A 17,392-nucleotide genomic window follows, 5' to 3' on the forward strand; every position below is an offset into this window, starting at 1 on the left:
AGTCTTTTAATATAGATTGTAAAATAAACAGCTGAGACCTCAGCACTGACCTTGCAGCACTCCACTAGAGACAGCCTGCCAACTTGAAAATGACTCATTTATCCCTACTTTTTGCTTTAGTAAATAAAGTTTGTTTTTTTTTAACAAACTTTAAAAAAAAATTGCTGCCAGCAAATTTCTGGGGTCACTGAAGCAAACCCACAATGGAGAATGTTGTTTAGGTGAGACCAGCAGGCTGAAAAGACTATGATCACTGAAACTGAAGAGCTGAAACCATGGACAAGTATGTGTCTGCTGAAAACAAAGAATGCTGGAAATCACAGTGGGTCAGGTGACACCCATGGAGCGATAGCAAGCTAACATTTTGGGTCTAGATGACTATTCATCAGAACTTAAGAGTCTTCTTCTGTTTGCACTCATTCTCAAACGATGCTTTCAGTGCTTGACAGGTGATTCTCACCTTCATGGAAACCTTTTCACCTATCTTTTAATTTTTTTCATTTTTTTATATTAGATTCTCCACAGTGTGGAAACAGGCCTTTCAGCCTAACTAGTCCACACCGACCCTCCGAAGAGTAACCTTCCCAGACCCATTCCCCCCCTGACTAATGCACCTAACACTATGGGCAATTTAGCAAAACCAATTCACCTAACCTCTGGGAAGAAACCGGAACACCTGGAGGAAACCCACACAGACACGGGGAAAATATGCAAACTCCACACAGACAGTTGGCGGAGGTGGGAATTGAATCCGGGTCCCTGGCACTGTGAGGCAGCAGTGCTAACCACTGAGCCACTGTGCTGCCTCTTTTAGCTGCACTTTGCTGCTGCCACCCTTCACAATGACATGGGAGAGCCTCTTGTACCTCTACTCTACCCCTCAGATCAAAAGAAAGAGAAGCGGCAACTCCACTAACATCAATTGGTTTCTCCACAAGGCAGAGAGGTTCCAAAGAGGTGAGCCTCACTACAAGGTCTAGAAGGAAAGCATCAGCTTTCTTAACGTGTGAGGTTCAGCACCTCAGGAAAACTCAGATGATCACAGCGGATTGCTGTTAACATCTGCAACTTCCTGTAACAAAACCTCCTTCAAATGTGGCATGCATTTCCAGTGGCTGTCAAGGGTACTATCACTAGATGGCTAGCACCCACCCAATACCCAGTGGTGGTGTATTCTCCTGCAGGGAGAGAAAGCAAAGCATTAACAGCATTTGAAACAAAAACTAGCCTGCAGAAGAGCGACATAACATTTGTAGAGGGTGACAGTGAGACTTAGACATGGGAGAGCTTTAAGATGAGGCTAAGTCTGAGTGCTGGCTGCTTATATGCAAGTGTGAGATGTCAGCAGGGCAAGGAATGAATGTGGCTGCAAGATATATTGCTCTAAGGAGTGATGTGCTGGAGAATACCAAGGGAAATCAGAGTATGGGGCTTGGCACCTGAATGCCATGTACCTTTCCTGCTCTCCTGAGGTCTTGGATACTCTTGGTCCATTGTCTCCAGTTTGGAGGGATGACACTTTTGTTCATTTCCTTGAACACTTGAATCCAGCCCTGTTTATATGCAATAGTTGCCTATCTTTCCTGTTCTTGAGAGAGCTCACCCCACTGCTAATAGTTTTGGAGGAGTATTCAACCACGGGACTACTTCTGTGTTCTTGCTGCCACTCAGTACTCTTAATTTCACTTAACTCTTCAGCGCATGATTTCTGCTTTAATGACACCAATAACTAACTGTGTACTATTTAAATAAACTGTTGTGTGAGTACCGTAAATAATAGTGGTCAGTTGTTTACCTTGTAGCATTTATGTTTCTGAGCCATTTGGTTTTCTGCTTTAATTCCATTCAGGATTTGGACACATAGTTTATAATGGGGTAGTACATGTGTTGTCCTCTGAATGAAGTGTTAATTTAATATCTCAGGTGATAGCTTCAACTCTTTGTATTTATACTATGCAAGTTAAGCCTACAAATATTTTTTTCAGTGAGTGTTGCTGGCTAAGCGATAATTTTTATTGTCTATGCCTAAATGCCTCGAGGGTAGTTAAGATTCCCTCACATTTGGCTGTGGATCTGAAGTCACATGTAGGCAAGACCAGATAAGGAATACAGTTTCATTCCAGAAAGGATAGGCTTTTTTGAAAATGGTTTCAGGATCATCATTTCACCATCTCCTCTGATGGACTTTGAACCCAGAATATTGTCTGGGTCTCTGGGTTAATAATACAGGGATTATATCGCAAGGCCATCATCTTCCCCATAACATAACAAAAGAGTAGTTGGAAGTTCAATAAATTGATTTCTCACCTGGCGCTACACTATAGAAACATCAATGTATTTATGCCTTTCACATCGTCAATGTTTTGAAGCACTTTACAGAAAATAATTGTCTTTGAATTGTAATCACTGTTCATATGTAGTCAATTGTGATAAACAATTTGTACACAGCAAGTTGCCACAAAATTAGCTAGATACATAGAAATCAGAAGCAGGAGTAGGCCTCTTGAGCCTGCTCTCCCATTCTGTAAGATAATGGCTGATCTGATTGAAACATCAAAACCACATTTCAATCTACCTCTGGTAACTTTTCAACATTCTAAAAAACATTACTGAAAATCTGTCACTCTCTTATATGTATTCCAAGCCTTATATGTATTCTACTTCCACCACCTTTGCAAAAAGAGAATTCCAAACAGTCACAACATTGTAAGAGAAAAAAAAAAGCTAACTTCCTTTTTAGATGGGTGATCCTTGATTTTTAATCAGGGATTAGTTCTATATTCTCTCATTAAAAACAACATTATCTCAATGCCTATCATGCCATCTCCCCTCAGAATTCTATGCTTTAATAAAGTTGCCTCTTATTCTTCTGAACTGCAGTGCATTCAAGCATATCTTGTGCTTCTATTCCCTCCTAAGACAATCAGTCCATTCCCTCACAAGACAGTCTGTCCATTCCCTCCTATGACAATCTGTCCATTCCAAGCACTAGTGTGTTGCTGGAAAAGTGCAACAGGTCAGGCAGCAGCTGAGGAGCAGGAAAATCAATACTTCAGGCTGGAGCCCTTCATCAGGAATGAGACTCATTCCCGATGAAGGGCTCCGGTCCAAAACGTCAATTTTCCTGCTCCTCGGATTCTGCCTGACCTGCTGTGCTTTTCCAGCAACACACTTACAACTCTGATCTCCAGCATCTGCAGACCTCACTGTCTCCCATTTCAAGCACTAGTCTAGTAAGCCCTCTCTAACCTGCCTGTAATGCATTTACCTCCTTAAGTAAGGAAACCAAAACTGCACATGGTACATGAGGTGTGGATACATCATTGACTTGTACATTTATATCTTACATATAATATCCTTACTTTTAATTCCTCTTGTAATAAAAGAGAGCATCCCATTAACCTGCTTGACATTTTGCAAAGTCCCTAGATCACTCAAAAATCTCCATTATATCTGTACAATGTAAACTGTAAACAGCATAAAAACAAGTCTATTGCCAATATGACATTCAGTGTTGGGTTTCTTTTGTTCCCCTGTTGTGTTTGGAATGTCCAAATTCATCTGTTTTATAATCATGTAGTCACCAATGTGTTTTTTATTTTAGAGATGAAGACAACTGACTATTTTCAAAAAGATTGAAATAGGTCCTAATTGCTGTTGCTCATCAACATTTCAGCATTCTAATGTACATTTAACTCATTTAGTGATCTCAAATTTCTAATTTTTAAAATAGAAAGGGGCATTGAATTATGAAACCTCAATGTTCTGTTGAGCTTTAGTCAATGGAAATCGGAAGTCTTGATTTCCAAATTATCCTTCTGTTTTCTTCCACCCAACATTTGTTCAAAATTTTATATTGATAAAAACCTAATTGAAAAAAATGTCAAGTTGCTCTGTGCCAGTAGCAAACAATTATGTCTGACTCACTGGTGAAAACCCACCCACTACTGGCTGGTCTATAGACTGTTGTGTATGTGCACAGAAAAACAATTACCGTTTGCTCAATTGTTAATATTTCATTGAACACAAAATGAAATAAAGAATAATTTTGAGAAAAAAGCTCAGGATTTTCATACAGTTTAACAATTAGTATTATTAAAGCTTTTAAATAATCCTGAACATATATAAGAGTTTTTGTTGTTGAATACAAAAGTTCAATTCAAGTAATAAAAGAAATAATTATTTACCTTTGCACTGAAATGCACAATATTTAGATGCATGAGGTCTAATATTGAAGTCCTTGGTTTTCATTGGTGACTGCTACATTGATTATCTAAATTGTGGATCATTTTTCTTACAATCAAATATCAGTGGCATCTATTAGATTATGTAGGTAACCTGCTGCTGCTAATTTGTTTGTGCCATAACCTAGATAAATTGCAATATGGTCTTTAAAGTGAGATATTTACTGTAATATTACGTCAACAGCTATCTTACTTGAAAGCCTCCGGCAAGTAATTTTAAATAGGGTACTGGATGAATCATTCAGTACCTGACTGTAAGTTGAATCATGCATTCACATTCTAAATTATTCATTTTTTTTTCATATTGTCAAAGGGGCAGAGTTGTTTAATGTTCCTGGGTACTTGCAATAGATTTAATTGACATCTATGATGCAGCCTTAAGAAACCACCTGAACCACCCACTCCTGAATCATGGACGTCAGTCTTACGCAGTAAAGCATTTGCTTATGATAGCTGCTTCTTACTCAGCTGTCCTTACTAGCAGGTATTTTGTCTGTGAGTCTACATCTCAGCTATCTTTTTGCTTCATTTTGTTATTGTTCTTCTTGAAGCTACATACAATCTGTATTTAGTATTTGTGAATTATCTGGAAGAAGTTTTGTGTGTTGAAAAAATCCTTTCATAATGAAGTACGTAGAAGGTATGTATGACCATGACCATTTAGAAGTTATATAAAATCTTTCAAAGCATAGATAATTAGTTATCAAGCTGTGTAAATGTTATATTTCAGATTGTGTAGTAACTAAATATTCCTTTATCTCATCATACTTAGGGAAGCTGAAATAAGCTAAGTTATATCTGCAAAATTAGCTTCACTGAATGATATTTTCAATGTTCTTAACTTCTTCTTGGTATTCACTATTTTATACTTGAGGAAGTTAAACCTCTTTATGTTCTTACAAAATGTTCTTTATTGAATATTGTCAATTTTTTTATTATGGGCTTACGGATTGGGGAACAGAAATAAACTACAATGTTGTGTCAGCATAAAAATGTTGTATCTGAAAATGTCTTCCTAATTAAACCATTATGATTTCACAGTTTTGGCAAATGATTCAAATATTCTGTGACTTATGTGATGTATCTTGGAACTCCACTACTTACAATAGTTCAGATAAAATTTTTGCATTACCAACCAAAAGTGAGGGGGCTGCTGTTACATTGTCCACACTCATTGCTGTGCAGTGGCAGAAGGCAAAATTCTGATGCATCAATTTATCCTGATTGAGACAAATTGATTAGACAGTCATTTCTTTTCAATAAGTGAAAACTAAAAGATAATTTACTGTAAAAAATGTTATAAAAAATTAGAGCATATGAAAGTTACCGCTTATAGCACTAATGACCAAAATGTACCAAGGCTCTTCAGAAAATCATAATCAGGGAATAATGATGAATGGGAGGCTAGCCAGAATAGCTTTAGAATAGTTGAACCTGATAGGGGACTTTGATGGGGAATTTGGTTGCAGATAAACTGGGTAATGTTACAAAAGTAGAAGTTAAATTTCTTTGTCACTTGGTGTTTTGAGCCTAGTTCAGATGTTGAGCATGCAAAAGTAAGGTGGAAAGGTACAACAGTGTAGTCATCAGTGTAAATGTGTGTCTGTATTCCAGGCCTTTGGATATCACTGAATGAAAAGATACCCAAAATGAGAAGTGTTCTAAAGTTGGATTCTTGGGACCTCCAGAGGTAATGGTGTCGGTGTGTAAAAGAAACCATTATTGGAGATGCTTTAGTTTACTGGACAACAGAGAAGAAATTCTAGAATATAATGATGTGGTGTACCCTACCAAAGACTGCAGAGGGATCAAGAAGATGGGCTGTATACTACTGGACACAAATATATTTCACCTTCTTTGGTGCTATCTGAATGCTGTGGCAAGGATGGAATTCTGACTGTAACAATTCAGATGTTGAACTGCAGGTACAAATCTGGGAGGCAACAAAACGTTAAAGAGTATTGGTGAGGAGAGGAAGGTTAGAGGTGAGGCTGCAAGTTGCAAGGTGAGAGGGATGAAGGATTTTTTTTCAGGTTAGAGTGATAGTTGTTTTGAAACAAAAGGGTCAATATTTGAGGGAATGATTTGCAATATCAGTGGTATGCCAGTGGGGAATTTGGAGGTGGTTTGGTTTTGTAGGCAAGTGAGGATGTAGCAGTGGTACAGTGGTTAGCAATCGTGCCAGGGAGCCAGGTTCAATTCCAGTCTTGGGGAACTGTCTGAATGGAGTTTGTATGTTCTTTCCATTTCTGTGTGGTGCTCTGCTTTCCTCCCACAGTCCGCAAATATGCAGGTTTGATGGATTGGCTATGTTCAAGTGTTCACAGATGTACAGGCATGGGAAATATGAGATTATGCGGATAGGGTGGGATACTCTTTAGAGGATTGTTCAAGCCTTGATGGGTCAAATGGTCTCCATCTGCACTCTAGGAATTCTAATAGCAGCTGTGACAGTCTCAGTGTCCATGACAAAGACATCCATTATCTCCTTGAACTTGTGGATTAATTATATGTTATAAATACCACGCCAGTTTTCAAATTTTGTTTTTGTCTTTGGCTTTACTTGGGACTAAGGCATGAAAGACCATGATGAGAATGTGATATGTCAGTTTGACAGCTGTGAGAAGCATTATGATGAACAGGATATCAAGGAAAAGGGATTGTGTACTATTGACGCACATTTTTTAGTTAGAAATTAAAACAGTTCAGTTATATTCGTGTACAGGTCGAATTTTGAGATGGCTGGTTTAAGCTGAATTTAGGGGTCAACGTATACACGAGTTATTGCTTTCGAGGGGCTGAAATTCTGGCTGTAGCTCAAAATACCACATTATTAGCAGAAATCGATTTGAGCGCACAACTAATCCTGAGTAAAGAAGAATCCTCAATAGTTGCTGAATCCTCATCTTCAATTGGCCATCTTCCTGCTGGGTCTGAGTCAGGAACACAAACTTTGCTTAATATGCTACGTTCTCTGATTCCGTACATGGAGTTCCAATCTCTCTGTGACTATCAGGTAGGCGGGTTCCTTGCTCACAGGTTGCAGCTCTGATTGGCTTGTGGCCTGCCCATTTAGCAAGCCGGAGTTCTGATTGGCAGGCAGTGACGTCATTGGAGACAGGTGTCCTGCACCCCTTGCATGGGACTGTGCTGATGGAAGGCAGTGAAGGATCATATTCTAGCACCAAATTGGGGGTGGGAGGGGGGTGGAAGAGGAGAGGAAGAGATGGGGATGGTAGTGACTCAGTCAACAAACTGTGCTCGAATTAAAGATATGAAACTTAAACTGCACACCCATACTATTATTCTAAAGATAGCGCTAATTGTAAATTAACTTAGAATAACTACACCAGCACTGATTAATACAAAATTGGATTTTAAAAGAGAAATTATGTATCCTGTAAAATCCTCTACATGAGTGGATCTAATATTATTCCTCAAATTGTTTTGGAACTAAACAAAGCAGTGTAATGAAATGTCAAAGAATTAAAGATATGCCAGTAGACAATATATCTCACTTTCATTCAGATGTAATGGCACAATTAAAATTATTAACTTTTTAACCATATTAACCTTTAGATGTAAAGTGAACAAAGTGTAATAAGTACCGATAGACTTAGTTTCGGTCTGAATGAATGAATGAATCAAAACGTGCTGTAGTAAAACAAGTGTGGTAAGTAGAGTTATGAATGAATGAATGGAGATGTGATATACCAATAGTGAAAAAAAAGAGCAATGAGTTACCGGTATGAATGAATGAATGTAACTTTGTTTAAGTGGATTAATGGGAATATTGATTTATTTTCTTCATTAAGCAGATATCTTCTGAAAAATCTGTGAAATTTCTGCAAAATAAGTTAATGGGAACATGCAGTTTCCTTTGTAAGAGGTTTATAGTGTGATATAGCAAGATCGACGTATATACGAGATATATGGGAAACAGAAGATTTTTGGCCAAAAATAAGGGGTGTACTTATATACAAGATCGACTGATACATGAGTATATACAGTAGATGGTGAATTTTGCATTAACATCTTGCACAGTGCTGTTGGGTGGTATAACAATGAAGTAAAACCAAAAGATGAAGTGTCCACTTGTATTCTGGTCTCACAGCAACTTCTTCCACACATTTTAATAGTTCCATGCTGAAAATGTCTTGAGGAAAAGAAATATAAAAGGTGCTATGCAACAATATTGTTATTACTTATTTAACTTTTCTAGATTAGAATTAATCACATTACCTTCTTTTTACTAATTTATTATTACTTAATATATTTCTTTTATGTCTGTTCAGAATGCATTCAAATCCTTCATTACACAATGAAACAAATCTCAAGTGCTAGTTAGTCAAACATGTTAGTGAATTGATTAAAACTCTTGTTGGAATGGAACTATTACTCATATTATCAGTTTACATTTACATTCTGAGATAATATTTCTTTATTGAGTCTGCATTCAAAATGCCACTATGTTCTATAAACTTCAGGATCTAATATACAAAGTTTCCTCTGTAAACAATATGTATTGAAACTAGAAACATGTTTACATCTTTCATCATTTTAATGGCATAACAGATGGCACATAAAAAAGATTTTCCACTTTAGAGTTATAAGTGCCGATTCTCAGCATAACGGCAGTTTCTCTTCGCAATGGCTGTATATATAAGAATTTATTTTATTTTTTCCTAAAGGAAAGTTCAATATAGGATTCTTCTTTAATATGTTTTAGTATGTTTTGGATTAATCAAGAGTAGAAACCAATGTTGAGATTGTGCTGATTGAATTATTTTCTGAAAATTACTCTTGCGCATGTTCCCAGTTTCAACAAATTCACATTCAGTAATTCTTCACCAGCAAACTTTACTTTGTGATTCATGTGCATCAGGAAGGCTCCAGTTTCATTGACAGGACAGCTGAATTTAATCTGAGCTACAGCAGGAGTGGGGACACAGAACAAAAGTAAAATACCAAGGAGCCTGGCAGTCTGAAATAAAAAGGGGAAATATCAACAAGACTGAATAGTTCAGGCAATATCTCTGGAGAGAAACAGAGTCAATGCTGCAGGTCAATGTTCATTAAAACTGGAAAAGTTAGAGATGTAACAGGTTGTTTTGTGAATGCAAGGGCAGGAAAGGGAGAGGCAGAAGGAACAGAAGGGAAATCTGGTTTTATGAATGCAGTTAATTATATCTTCCGTTACCAACCAATTGAGTCCATGTTTGTTTTGGTTAATTATATTGGTAAATAAAAGTAATTGGTTTGTACGTGTAATTTCAATATTGAAGCTCAGCTGACAGCTTGGGTAGCATTTGGTGTTTGACAGTGTTTGCATGATTTGAATCTGACGTTTGTCTGTTTCAAAAAGCATGATTGCAATTTCTTTTTTGTTATTGGGAGAAAACCTGCAATTTTGTAACAACTCTCGATGATATTTACATAGAGAAAATTGGTGTGAATGGAAATGCAATAATGGTTCTATTGTCCAAAAATTAAAAGAGGCAAGCACCAAAATGATTGACAAGTTAACTTGATTGATTTATTGTTGTCACATGAACCAAGATACAGTGAGAAGTGTTGATTTGTATGGTATACAGGCAGATCATACCATACAAGGTGCATCAGGGCCGCAGAATAGAATGCAGAATACAGTGTCCCAGTGGCAGAGAAGGTGCAGAGAAAGGGATTAGAATTAACATTTGATAGGTCTGTTCAAAATTCTGATAACAGTGGGAAAGGAGCTGTTCTTGAATCTATTCATACATGCATTCAAACTTTTGTATGTTCTGCCTAGTGGAAGAGAGTAAAACCGGGATGGGACAGGTCTTTGATTATATTGGCTGCTTTTCTGAGGCAGTGGGAAGTATAGTTGGAGTTAAAAGATGGAAGCTGAAAATGTGTTGCTGGAAAAGCACAGCAGGTCAGGCAGCATCCAAGGAGCAGGAGAATCGACGTTTCGGGCATGAGCCCTTCTTCAGGCTTATGCCCGAAACGTCGATTCTCCTGTTCCTTGGATGCTGCCTGACCTGCTGCGCTTCTCCAGCAACACATTTTCAGCTCTGATCTGCAACATCTGGAGTCCTCACTTTCTCCCCGTTAAAAGATGGAAGGCTGGTTTGTGTGATGGACTGGACTACTTTCTGTAGTTTCTTCTTAATTTGTTTATGGAGATGTTGATTGAGAAGTGATTTAGATTTTAGATTCCCAACAGTGTGGAAACAGGCCCTTCGGCCCACCAAGTCCACACCGACGCTCACGAAGAGCAACCAACCCAAACCCATTCCCCTACATTTACTCCTGACTAATCCACCTAACACTATAGGCAATTTCACCTAACCTGCACAACTTTGGACTGTGGGAGGAAACACACGCAGACATGGAGAGAATGTGCAAACTCCACACAGACAGTTGCCCGAGGCGGGAATTGAACCCGGTTCCCTGGCGCTGTGAGGCAGCAGTGCTAACCACTGAGCCACCGACCTGGGAACTTGCTGTATTCTTTATCTTACTAAGATCTTTTACCTAAATGGGACGTTACCTTTTACAATGTAACACTTTTCTATGCTACCTCTAGGTTACCCTTTTCCTTTCTTTCACATGCTACCTTTCACAACAATATTAACAAGAATAGGGTTAGCTTTCACAGATGGAATGATGGCATCGAACTCTGGTTCTCCATCAATCCTCTTTCTTTCAACAAGATTGGTGCTGTGAAACTGTTCATCCAAATCAGTTACTGATCAAATGCAATTTCCTTTCATGCAATACTGGGGATGCTAAAGACATAAAATCTATTCTATTGCCACTATCTGCTCTCCCTCTCAGATTGAACCAAGTCATTTGCAATGTTAATAACCTTTTTGACCTTGACGAGTGGTGTACCATCAAGTATATATATAAGGCGCACTGCTGCAAAAATTTATCATCCTTCTGTTGTGAATGGAATAGTTATGATATTTTAGGTACTTGTAAAATAAAAAAAACTACTTTATTTTAAATGGGTACTAAGGACCTGAAACGAAACGGCTTTCAAATGTCAACTGATTTCTCTTGTGGATTCAAGTGTAATCAGCCAGTTTGAGGAGCCAAACTGTCCTTAGCACAAATGATACTTGTAGTTCAGTTCACCTCAGACTGCATAATTGAATCTTCTAAAGGTATGAGAATTCACAGCTTCACTGTTGCCAGCAGGAACAATCTCTTCAAAGATTATAACAACCAATTTTCTGGACTTGTCTAAAGCAATCCCTTTTTGAAAACTGACATAACACCCATTTTGAACATTTAAACTATGTAAAAGGTAGGCCTATGAAGTGCTTGGTGAAAAAACTTCAGGAGAACCTGGGAAGACAGTTCAAGGCCATAGCTTTCAGCTGAACTAACTATAAACACTATGTGACAGTGGAATTTTTCACAAAGGAAGGTATCCAAAAACTATCCTTATTCTGCTGAAAAGGAGTCCAGGCAGTTTTGAAGTATAGTGCCAGTGGAATCAATAAGAAAAAGAGGCCTTCACTCTCTCCCTGAAAGTGCTGTACCTACTCTATTCACCTACAAAGGCCAACTCCAACTGTTCAACTACAGAAGCTCTTGGAGCTGAACACAGCTTTTCAACTCTTCACCACTTCAATTGCAAGCTACAGGCTGGCAACAAGGATTGAATTGAATTGAATTTCATAAGTAATTTTCATCCTTACCTACATTTAATATTTGAATGTGTTCAGTTGATAACTCAATTATATTTACTTAAGTAATTTATGGTAGCCTTTTTCCTAAAAAATAGCTTTTGATCATGTTTGAAACAAAAGGTTTCTGGTTATTTTGAATTTGAACCATAAGTTGAAGGGGCTATGCACATTCTCACACTAGTGCACACACACTCAGCAGAGGTATATACTGTCTCTCTCTCACACACACACGCAGACACACACACACACCTCACCTCCACTACCATCTTTATGCATACGTTTGCCCCTTCTAGACATAAATACTGTAATGCTTTATTCACCAACTTCCCACCTGCCTTTTCTCATAACCTCCATGTTTAAACTCTGTTTTTGACATGTTTCTTGTATTTGCCTGCTATCTTGTCAGCAGTTTCCCTGCACAATAAGGAATTATCTCAATAGTTTTTCACAGTATTATTCATCTCCTTTCTTGAAGGTAATAATAATTGTTGCTTTCCCAAAGTCAGGTTAGGTTAAGCAGGGAGTTCCTTTTCCTTCCATATCTTCACTTTGAGTATATGGAATCCAGGTGTGAGCTAAGGCCCACCACCAGATTCTATTTCAGCTGGAATACCATGGGGGCTGCAGACTTTGTTGTTTTTCATTCATTGAGTTCCTTGTTGCAACTCTCCCACTGACAAGGACCCACCAACAGATTCTACAATAGACCACTGAGGGATTATCTAGAGAGAATCAACTGCACTATTTCAGATTCACAATTGATGATTCATTTAAATTTTTCTTTCCAGCATTTATCAATAGCATTATTGGCCTTAAGAGAGGCGCCATCCTATGTGTGTGAGGGAAATTTGTCCCTTTTACATTGATATATAGATAGCCCTGGGATCTTCAGCAAAGCTTTGCACGTTCTGATGGTCAGCATTCTGTTAATTTCCTGAGCATCCTCTTCCTACCACTTGTCTTTTAACTTTTGGATTTTTCTCTGGATGTCAGTCTTAAGTGATTGGAATGCTGACTTCTTAATTTGCAAACCTGGCTAATTCTGTCAGGCAATGAAGGCTTCTTGTGTTTGTTCCAGGAGCTCACATATGTCTTTCTTATTTTCATCAAACTAGTAATGGTGAGAACATTGTTCAAACACAATGCTCTGGACCTGCATGTCCGGTACTACAGACTTTATTCAAGGTCTGAAGTCAGCTCTACAAACATTCATTGCAAAATCAATCAAGATTGGCTGGGTACTCCCCTGCCAGGTCTCTTCTTCTCAACTCTTAAATAACCAACAATCCAGGGAAGATGTCACAAAGACAGTCTAAACCTCTCCTTGTAGCATGGCATCATTGATATTAATGACTGGAAGAGCTTAAAAGAAGCCATTCAAACTGGTGACAACTTGTCCATCAAATTTTGTCATGTTTTCATCGTAATGCCTTGATGATAAGGCAGAGTAGCAGCAGGGAAGGAAAGAAAAGAAAGCAAATCTTGCACTCCAGGACCCACTACTTCATGGAACACCCTGACTCATTTACCGAAAAATCTGCAGGTTGAGAATGAGCCTGTTTGCTCACATGAAGACCCACAACAGGAACATGGGACCCTGAGTGGATGTCATGCTCAACTGAGGGACAGTACACTGTACTTAAAGTCTGCCATACACACCATTTGCATGAAATCCGAAAAGTCCTTCACTCCGACTGCTGTTCCTTCTTTTTGCTCCCTGTACCCAGCACTATTCTTTTCAAAATTATTGTTTTTGTCCATAAATCCCTCCACACATGTGTTACACCCTACTTCTGATTTCCTTTACTTATTCTTTCTTGCACATGCTCCCTCTTAAGGCTTCTATATATCATTATAAACTTCGATTAGATGACAACTGGAGTATTGCCAATACAGGGACTCACACTTGAGGAAAGTTATGAGGGTCTAAGAGTGTGCAATGGAAATTTACTTGAATGATCCAGGGATAAAGAATATCAGCTACAAGATTAGGTTGAGGGAAATAGTTGCTAGATGTCAAGTCACTTTGTAATAAGCCAAAGTCTTAGGTTATTGATGTGCAACTGATCAGCAACTGGTAGAATGTAAGTTCAGTTAATGCACCTGCAATACGAAGTTACTCTCCATAATGATGACTGTGAACATGTCATCAAATGTCATCAAAACAAATATCGTTCACTAACGTGCTTTAGGAAATGGAGTCTGTCAACCCTACTTAATCTAGCTGGTCTATAACTCCAGACTCACAGCAACACAGTTTCCACTGAAATACCCTAGCAAGCTTCTCAGTTCAATGTCAGTTAGGCCACAAATACTGTCGTTATCAGCAGTGCATGCATCGTCTGAAAGAATAAAGGGAAGAAAAATATGGTTGTTCTCCTTGGAGCAAGGGAGATGGTGGGGAAATAAGGTAGAGAAAGAAGAGTTGTTCCCATTAGTTGATTGAGCAAGGACTAAGGACACAATTTTAAGGATTTAGGTTAAAGATGCAGTGGGAGAAAGATGAAGATAAACATTTTTACAATGTATCAGGACGTAAGTTTGCTTGCTGAACTGGTAGGTTTGTTCTCAGATGTTTCATCACAATGCTAGGTAACATCACCAGTGAGCCTCTGTTGAAGCGCTGGTGTTCTGTCCCATTTTCTATTTATGTGTCTTGGTCTCTTACAGTGGTTGATAACATTTCTGATTCTTTTTCTCAGAGGTTGGTAAATGGGGTCCAAAATGATGTGTTTATTGATAGAGTTCCGGTTAGAATGCCAAGCCTCTTGGAATTTCGTGCATGTCTCTGTTCAGCCTGTCCCAGGATGGATGTGCTGTCCCAGTCAAAGGGGTATCCTTCTTCGTCTGTGTGTAAGGACACTAGTGATACTAGTGTGTTGCTGGAAAAGCACAGCAGGTCAGGCAGCATCCAAGGAGCAGGAGAATCGATGTTTTGGGCATAAGCCCTTCTTCAGGAATGAGGAGGGTGTGCCAAGCAGGCTAAGATAAAAGGTAGGGAGGAGGGACTTGGGGGCGGGGCTTTGGGAATGCAATAGGTGGAAGGAGGTTAAGGTGAGGGTGAAAGGCCAGAGAGGGGGTGGAGGCGGAGAGGTTGGGAAGAAGATTGCAGGTCAAGAAGGCAGTGCTGAGTCCGAGGGTTGGGACTGAGATAAGGTGGGGAGAGGGGAAATGAGGAAGCTGGAGAAATCTGCATTCATCCCTTGTGGTTGGAGGGATCCTAGGCAGCAGATGAGGCACTCTTCCTCCAGGCATCGTGTTGCCTGGTCTAGCGATGGAGGAGGCCAAGTACAGCTACCTAGATTACACCTCTTCCCACCCTGCCCCCTATAAAAACTCCATCCCATATTCCCAAATCCTTTGCCTCCGCCGCATCTGCTCCCAGGAGGACCAATTCCAATACCAAACAACCCAGATGGCCTCCTTCTTCAAAGACCACAATTTCCCCTCAGATGTGGTTGACGATGCTCTCCATCGCATCTCCTCTACTTCCTGCTCCTCCGCCCTTGAATCCCGCCCCTCCAATAGCCACAGAACCCCACTGGTCCTCACCTACCACCCCACAAACCTCCAGATACATTGTATCATCCTTTGTCATTTCCGCCACCTCCAAACAAACCCCACCACCAAGGATATATTTCCCTCCCCTCCCCATCAGCGTTCCGGAAAGATCACTCCCTCCGTGACTCCCTCGTCAGGTCCACACCCCCCACCAACCCAACCCCCACTCTCAGCACCTTCCCCTGCAACCGCAAGAAATGCAAAACTTGTGCCCACACCTCCCCCTCACTTCCCTCCAAGGCCCCAAGGGATCCTTCCATATACATCACAAATTCACCTGCACCTCCACACACATCATTTACTGCATCCGCTGCACCCAATGTGGCCTCCTCTACATTGGGGAGACAGGCCGCCTACTTGTGGAACGTTTCAGAGAACACCTCTGGGACACCCGCACCAACCAACCCAACCCCCTGTGGCTGAACACTTTAACTCCCCCTCCCACTCTGCCAAGGACATGCAGGTCCTTGGCCTCCTCCATTGCCAGACCATGGCAACATGATGCCTGGAGGAAGAGCACCTCATCTTCCGCCCAGGAACCCTCCAACCACAAGGGATGAATGCAGATTTCTCCAGCTTCCTCATTTCCCCTCCCCCCCACCTTATCTCAGTCCCAACCCTCGGACTCAGCACTGCCTTCTTGACCTGCAATATTCTTCCAGACCTCTCTGCCCCCACTCCCTCTCCGGCCTTTCACCCTCACCTTAACCTCTTTCCACCTATCGCATTTCCAACGCCCCTCCCCCAAGTCCCTCCTCCCTACCTTTTATCTCAGCCCGCTTGGCACACCCTCCTCATTCCTGAAGAAGGGCTTATGCCCGAAACATCGATTCTCCTGCTCCTTGGATGCTGCTTGACCTGCTGCGCTTTTCCAGCAACACATTTTCAGCTTTGATCTCCAGCATCTGCAGTCCTCACTTTCTCCTAGTGATACTAGTGGTCATGTCTTTTGGTGGCTAGTTGGCGCTCGTGTAACCTTGTGACTGGTTTCCTGCCCTTCCACCTGATGTAATATTTGTTGCAGTCCTTGCAGGGTATTTTGTATATGACATTCATTTTGCTGGCTGTTGGTACATGGTCTTTTGGGCTCATCAGTAGCTGTTTCAGTGTGTTGGTATGTTTATGGGCTACCACCACACTGAAACCCTGATGATATGTTGTGGCCCGCTTAAATAATGTCCTGATGCAGCTCCGTTTGTGGGTGTTGTGATGATTGCTCCAGTAGTTGAGTATCTTATCCGTGTGTGTTGCTTTCCTGTAGATGCTGGTCTGCAGTTCTCCATTGACTGTTCGTTTCATGGTGACATCGAGGAAGAGGGGTCTGTTGTTGTTCTCTTTCTCTTTGGTGAAATTTATGCCAATAAGGGTGTTGTTAATGATATTATAGATTTCTTCTAATTTGTTCTGTTTTGTGGTGTCATCCACATAGCAGACCTAAAGTTTGGGTTAGATTGTGGGGAGGGCTGTTCATTCTAATCTTTGCATAACTGCTTCTGCTAAGAATCCTGATATTGGTGATCCCATGGGTGTCCTGTTGATTTGTTTGTAGGTCTTTTGTTGAAGGTGAAGTGGCTTGTGAGGCACAGGTCTACTAGCTTGAGGATGCTGTCCTTGCTGATAGAGTTGGTGTTGTCTGGTGCTTGTGTCCTTGGTTTGTCAGCAGTGAGGCCAGTGTTTCTTTGGCCAGGCAGATGTTAATTGATGTGAATAAGACGTTGAAGGAGACCATGACTTCATCTTCTTCTATCTTGGTGTCTTTGATGATATTCCGGAATTCTTAGATGGAGCTGCATCAGGACATTATTTAAACAAGGCACAACACATTGCAGCACCCAGGAACTATGAGCAGCAGAAGAAAAATACCTATACAATGCATTCAAGAATAATGGGTACCTGATAAGC

General features: G+C 40.2%; 1 protein-coding gene across 4 annotated transcripts in view; it reads left to right on the top strand.

Annotated features, from left to right (window-relative positions):
- The window catches only part of dclk1a (doublecortin-like kinase 1a), a 352,098-nt gene that overhangs the window by 233,492 nt on the left and 101,214 nt on the right, over positions 1-17,392 (top strand). The window contains exon 1 of one of the 4 annotated variants that reach the window (XM_072577211.1): positions 4,728-4,884. The exons of the other annotated variants lie outside the window; for them this stretch is intronic. Coding sequence (XP_072433312.1) covers positions 4,869-4,884 — 16 coding nt within the window. The 5' untranslated portion in view covers positions 4,728-4,868. Of the gene's footprint in view, positions 1-4,727; positions 4,885-17,392 lie in introns of those variants that run through there. 4 annotated transcript variants of the gene reach the window in all.

This window comes from Chiloscyllium punctatum, chromosome 9 (assembly GCF_047496795.1).
Source record: "Chiloscyllium punctatum isolate Juve2018m chromosome 9, sChiPun1.3, whole genome shotgun sequence".
Lineage (NCBI taxonomy): Eukaryota > Metazoa > Chordata > Chondrichthyes > Orectolobiformes > Hemiscylliidae > Chiloscyllium > Chiloscyllium punctatum.